Source organism: Fistularia commersonii, chromosome 26 (genome assembly GCF_037954325.1).
Source record: "Fistularia commersonii isolate RoL2024-O1a breed Wild chromosome 26, RoL_Fcom_v1.0, whole genome shotgun sequence".
NCBI classification, from domain to species: Eukaryota; Metazoa; Chordata; class Actinopteri; order Syngnathiformes; family Fistulariidae; genus Fistularia; species Fistularia commersonii.
In genome coordinates this window covers 5,731,715-5,738,436 of record NC_141309.1, presented here as the reverse complement: position 1 = coordinate 5,738,436, position 6,722 = coordinate 5,731,715, and the positions used below count along the sequence as shown (strand labels likewise).

The 6,722-nt window shown below is 38.7% G+C and overlaps 1 protein-coding gene across 3 annotated transcripts; it reads left to right on the top strand.

Annotated features, from left to right (window-relative positions):
- Positions 1-1,223: 1,223 nt before the first annotated feature.
- On the top strand, positions 1,224-6,598 carry LOC147218332 (rab5 GDP/GTP exchange factor-like). Of its 3 annotated transcripts, none has more exons than XM_086173712.1 (9): positions 1,224-1,275; positions 3,363-3,547; positions 3,664-3,788; positions 4,157-4,308; positions 4,424-4,493; positions 4,585-4,720; positions 4,806-4,900; positions 5,169-5,425; positions 5,509-6,598. In XM_086173712.1, exons 2-9 carry the CDS (start codon positions 3,390-3,392, stop codon positions 5,938-5,940), a joined length of 1,425 nt encoding a protein of 474 aa, XP_086029838.1. In that variant the 5' UTR covers positions 1,224-1,275; positions 3,363-3,389; the 3' UTR covers positions 5,941-6,598. The 3 variants fall into 3 exon arrangements, with proteins under 3 accessions (XP_086029838.1, XP_086029839.1, XP_086029840.1); XM_086173713.1 differs by lacking the exon at positions 1,224-1,275 and adding an exon at positions 1,340-1,665; XM_086173714.1 differs by lacking the exon at positions 1,224-1,275 and adding an exon at positions 2,574-3,272.
- The last annotated feature ends 124 nt before the right edge of the window (positions 6,599-6,722 follow it).

Genomic DNA, 6,722 nt, shown 5'->3' with positions numbered 1-6,722 from the left:
TGCGTCCAGACCTTGTTGGACAATGGGGTTTACCAGTCCCTGCCAGCAAAAAGTAGCTGATCATATCAACATACTTTGGGCAATTCACTGCTAAATTTAGCATTTTTACAGCCTGCTCTGAAAATCCACTGAGAATAACATGTGCTTTCAAGATTTGCCTACGAGACAAATGAAATGTGAAACTATCTGGAAAAAAAGCTGTTTTGCTAAAAATTGAATGTATAATCCTCAACAGGAAGCACTCAAGGGCATTAAACCCATTGTTCACTCTCCCAACTGCAAGTCCCCTTCCACAGGCAATCCTGCAATGACATAAGGCAAATAAAAAAGAACTACCTTTTGAAGAATCATTCACTTGATTCCTACCTCTGCCCTCTGCTACTTGAAGAGACAAATTCTGTAAATAGTGCTTTAGAATTTAGAACACTGATCCTTTGGACAAAAGCACAGTGCAAGAGACTTTTCAGCACTGCACACTGTTGTTCATTCAAAATATTTCGCAGTGAAAGAAAAGTAGGTCATCATGTTGTTGGGTTATAAGTGAAATCCCCAAGGGCTCGAGCTGTGCTTGCTTGTGTCTGAACAGGGTTCCTCTTTAGTGATCCTCAAGACTGGCCCTTCCTCTGAAAAGTCCCTCACTTTTGTACTCAATCGTTGTCATGTGTTCAGGCATTAATATAGCTATTTCCTGGATATTAAAAGATGATTTCAGCCGCGGTGTCAAGATCACAATTTTCTGTAATGACCAGTGTTCTGTCTATCTACGGTGCCCAACTACAAGCCTGCTTAAATGCAGAGATTGTGTGTGCTGTTCTGTTTTCTGAAAACACATCAATCAATGGTGATGTCTTCTATTATTTTTATTATTTTATTTTCTATTATTATTTGCCAGATCGTGTTATATTTTGTAGGGTTGGACGTGATAAGGATGGCCATCTAAGTTTCCACAAATGCATAAAGCTAAATATTTTGCTTTGTTGTGATGGGTCTTCATGTTACTTCCTAAACTTTGTTTGTTCTGGTTCGGTAGTGATGCTTGAGATGATCAGGTCTGATGACGTTGAGAATTTTGATGATTTCAAGAGGAGAAATCGCACACTTGTCATCAAATTTTGTTAACTCACATAGCATAAAAATAAGCGGAAAAAAGATGGAGATGTAGAACTACTGTAGCTCAACATTGCTCAAAAGGTTACGCCTTCTGCGTAAACTCCACTTTCCGTAAACTCCACTGCGTCAAACTCCACTATCTAACAGCGCCGCCAATATTTACCGGTAAGGAACTTCAAAATATAAATACCGTATAGGTTACATTACGCGCCCCCTCTCGGAAAGGTAGACGTTTGTATTTGACTAATTTTTGACTGCGTGGTTTCTGTAAGTGAAAATAATTATAAGTATATCGCGGATCTGTTCGAACGCCGGGTGTAGCGCTATCAACCCTCTCGTTTCAAAGCTGTGTGGAAACGACCTTTCCGATTGCATCGTCTCGAACATCGCTCATTATCTTGACGTACTTCACGACGATTTGGCAATTTGTTTTTAACTACCGATTTCCTATTTATTTCGTCGCAAACTCACATGTCATTCAACTCGATTTGAATGAGGTCGGGGGGAACCAGAATGCAAACTATCTGCTAATGTAATGGTCTTTCCAGCTTCCAGGTGAGTTGGTGTGTAATCTGTCATCTATCTGAACAGCTCGTATGTATTTGGTTTTAAAGTCAATAATGAGCTGCTTGGTTATTATTTTAAATGTGTTTTATCATGTTCTAATTAGCTGGTATGACTGTCTTATCTTTATGCCTGCTACACCCCACTCGATGCTAGCTAACCTAAGTTAGCCTGAGGTTCTTATTTCCAACTTGCTCAGATGACAGTCAGCCGACAGCTAATAGCTAATCTCGTTAGCCGAACTCCGAAGCCAAGAAACTTGTTTATTTTTGTATCATTTTCCAATTTTCCTGTAATAATTTTTCAAACGTCGTCCAAATTTTGTAACTTTTAAGTGCTAGAATTACAATGGAAGCATTAAAAGAAGTCAAATAGAATATCTGTCTTTAAACTGCTCTATGTCAAGCAGTGTCGTGTTCAAACAATTTACATGCTTAGCATTTTTGCATTGGTGGAAACAGGGAATCCACCTTTCGCCCCCCCCCGTTTCAACATTAAGGCCTCTTAAGATTCCCTATCAGATCAACATGTTTATACGTGCAATCCTGTCAGATGACATATTCATCTATTTCCCAGTGTTAACAGGATTTCCCAAATATGTCATTCCTACCATAATGACCAAATAGAAGGCGAAGCGAATCCTTCCCTTATTTTTTAATACCTTTTGGTACTTATCTTAATAAATCTCTCACAGAAATATCGATCATATCATGAAGGAAGTAAAGTTGAGGTCGAAACTCAAGTACCTTTAATGACTAAATATTTTTTTGATAATCATGTCTTTTAAAAGCTTATCTCTAATGTGATAACTGCTTCTGTATTATTCTCCTTTCATCTAGTCATTTTGCATACTTTTTGAACCATAAGTTGGTGTTATTTTGATCAGTATTAAAATCAATACTTTTTAAAAACATGTGTAAAGATACAGGAAAGTTCACTTTTTCATACTTACACACTTGTTTTTTTTCATGTAATAGGTATAGTTACAGTTTGTTTCTTTGCTTCTCTGGCCTTTATCCCTTTGAAAACAGCAAAACACGACTTTGCGGAAGATGAAGTAAATATGACATTTCTCTTGTTCCAATAGCAACACAGGTGTCAAATAGTTAACAAGACTGAACAGTACAAAGAAAGGGAAACTACTATATATGGGATTGAATGAAGGATTAAAACCAATACAGACTAGATTATGATTATGTACAGCTTACATCTTTGTACATTCTGGTGTAAGTGTTGTGTATGCATGAATTCCCATGTCACATTGAAAAGTCAGTAATTGACCAGCCTGTTTTTCGACAATTATTACCTTCCTTTCTGTTTCTCTTCTCATAAAACACTACATATAATCATGCATCCTCTTAAGTGACTGGATGGAGAGAAAAAAAAGCTTATCAGCAAGTAGAAGTGGAAAGAGTCCTCCGGTGTTCATTTAAAACTTTGCAGCATCTGCAAAATCATATGGTTCATCCTGTTTATTTAATGTGCTGCTTCAGCATTGTCTGATGTCTCTATAAGGAAGTTAAAGATTACAGACATGAAGCTTCACTGTAATGAACTCTGAACACCAATGAAATCCACGTGCTTACAAGCAGAAGCAGGTTCAACTCTGATTTTTCAGTCTTAAATTTCAAAAAATAATTTCTTAAATGTTGTTTTCTTGGTTTAAATATGAAACTTGTGTCTTACAGTTAGTGCTACCATATAAGAGTTCTGCAATGTGGACTGACAAGCAAAGGGGAATCAGAGTTTCTCAGGAGGAGCTTCTCTGCAAGAATGCTTGTGGCTACTATGGAAATCCTGCATGGCAAGGCTTCTGCTCCAAGTGCTGGAGAGAGAGAGCCCGCCCGGCAGGTTCTCCAAAACAAGATGCGAGGTAAACCAGAACACTTCATGCTGAGCCACACCTTCAAGGCTATTAAAGATTTTTTATAATTATATTCATTCAAAAAGGGTTTGAGTTTGAAAACATGATGTTTTGGTATCTCATAGACCAAAAAATGATGGAACTCCTCCCACCTTCTCAAAATTTGAAGAGAAGAAGAATATGGAAAAGAGTCGTCGCGTTAACACGATGAGGCGATTCTTTTGGGGTAGCACGTCCCCTCCCAAACAAGGTAGTATTGTGGAAATTCCTGTGATACAGAAACCAAGAAATTCTATACCATCTGTAATCAATACAAATGTTGTATTCATGAACCCATCAGTAATGCAAAGAGTATCACAGTCAATCCAGGTTCTACTAAGGATGAGGTCATTGATCCATCATTAGATTTCAAGATAAGATAAGATTGGTTAACATACAGTGCCGTCTTCAACCGTCAGGTGTTTTACTACATTTCAGTCAGACTCCGCTGTATACTGGAATAATCAAGAAAGAGCAGTTACTGGCAGAACAGTGGCACTGAAAAGCAAAAAGGGGACAACCTTCCTATGTCAAATGAGAGCTTGCCATTTAAAAATAAAGCCTATTGATCCTGTTTAGAAAACCCTGAAGGCCAGACAGGTGTGTTGAAAGCCTTCCAGAGCCTTGAACCGGGAGACTTCACTGGTTTCCTAAAGATACTTCGGAGCCCCTCCTCCCAGCGCCTGCAGTCTCGCTGTACAGCTTTCCTCAACACAATGGAGGCTTACCATGTAAATATCATATTCTGAATCTAAGACACCCCCCAAATCTCCTCCCCCCAATCTTGCACTTTCCACAGACATTGCATGTTGAAATCCTTGGACTGTAATGTCCTTACCTCCATAGGATCTGCCTGTGCAGAAGCAATCAGACCTTGTCCAAGACTTCTACCAGTCTTTTGCAGAGTATTTTAGCAGTGAGTAGAGTTTTTTTATTTCTGCATCTGCTTAGCCTCCATTCTGTTTATTACTTCCAATTTTGTCATTTCGGTATTTTGTCATCTTCAGATTTTTCCGAAGCTCAGGTCACTCAAACGATGGAGCATGTGGAGAAGCTAATAATGACACGGTTGCACAAATGGGCTTTCTGCCATGACAGCTGTGATGATGAACAGAAGGACTTGGCTCTCCAGAAGAGGATACGGTCAGTTTATACACTATGTTTCTTGACTTCTGTCACACTAAAACCTCAAACTAAAACGCCACTTTCACGCTGTTTTATTTTTCAGGTCATTGAATTGGGTTACACCACAGATGCTAAGTGTACCTTTTCCCGATAAGAAGATAGAAGTCACAGGCGACCCATTTCTGCCTGCAATAACAGGTGATTTTGAATTGCCTTAATGCAATTAGCCACCATTCTTCAATAAGTTGAATGATTTGATAGTATTATTTTGATGGACATAAACTTGAGACATGGTGTATTGATGCTTATGAAAAGTAAACTTTCTGACTTACCATTGTATTATAATCATTTTGACTTTCATTCAGTCTCAAAAGTTGAGCCTGACAAAAACAAACCCTGAAGACTACCCCAAAAAACACACCTTGATAATTTTATGCTTGTTTGTGTGTTGTTTTTTTTTCAATAGCTATTATTGAAATGGACGCTAAAAGAGCTCCTCAAGACAAACTCGCTTGCGTGTCGAAGTGCAGCCAGCACGTCTTTGAGGCACTTTCCACCTCAAACAGTGAGCCTGCCAATGCTGATGACTTCCTTTCCGGCCTGGTGTATGTGGTGTTGAAGGCCAATCCACCTCGCTTACACTCCAACATGCAATATGTGATTCGTTTTGGGCTTCCCCACAGTTTGATGGCAGGAGAGAGTGGCTACTATTTCACCAATTTGGTGAGTTTATTGCAAAGTTGCTCATTTACTCATTTGACATACATTTTCTACAAAATATGATAATTGCATTTCTCTTGTTTCAGTCTTGTGCTGTGGCCTTCATTGAAAAGTTAGACGGACCTGCCCTTAACCTCAGTCCAGAAGAGTTTGAAGGTTACATGATGCATCAGCGAGTCCCAGCTGAAGTACGCAAGAGGCGCCAAGAAGCCAGTGAAACGCAACACATGCTGGAGGAGCTGAAGAGCAGACAGGAGAAGTTGGACCAAGGAGTGGATACACTCAACATGCAGCTCCAGAAGTGGATGGAGGTGGTTCATTCCCAGCTGGATGAGGCAACTGTTCAGTTTTCTCTGGTACAGAAAGAAATAACAGCCCAGTCAGAGCTTATGCCAATTTCTTTAATTTCTTCATCTTCATCTCATAACTCTGTGTCACGGGGTTCGGAAGATGCTATAGAACAGACGGAACTGTTGCTCGCTGATCAATACGCAGGTCCTAAAGATACTGATTGTTAGCTTTATTAAAAACCCTTGGTACTTGACTTTTTAAATATTCAGCACTAACTTTTTGTAGGATATGAAATTACAGATTTTAACTCTAATGCCACATTTGCACAAGTTCCAACCACCATAAACTGGTGTTTGTAAGCCAGCTGGGCAAGAAGGAAAACATAATTCAATGAAATTTTTCAAGCTATTACTATGGGAACACAGGGGGTGTTAATGACTTTTTGTTATAGTGAATTACCACATAATTGTCAATGTTCTTTCAGCCTGAAGGCTGTCACAAATATAGTTAATACAAACGGATGCACAACTAAGTATGATCAAAATTAATATTTAAGCACTCAGGTTACACAGCCTTCAAAGAAGTAGTAAAGCCTTGAAGGTTCCTATTAATGTTTATAATGTAACCATTGTGCCTTTATGTGAACTGTGAAGTGATTGAATGAATGAACGAATGAATGAAGGAAGGAGCAGAAATGTTTGACAGTTGATCGACTTGAACTCACTCTTCAGGCAATCTTCAAGAATAGTATCTTCTGCATTGTGTTTTTGAATGAAGTATGAATAACTTGTGTAAAATGATTTGTACTGTATTTCCCCACATGTATGAGGTACATTATGCACAGCTGTTAAAATGTCTAAAGATATTAAAGAAGTTTATGTCAGAGATGGTGTCAAGTGTACAGTATAATCATTAATCATTAACTCTTGAGCTTTTGATGCTCAGCAGTAAATTTCCAAGAGAGCTTTTACAAGTTGCGTTTCATCAGTTGCCTGTGTGTTGTCTTTGG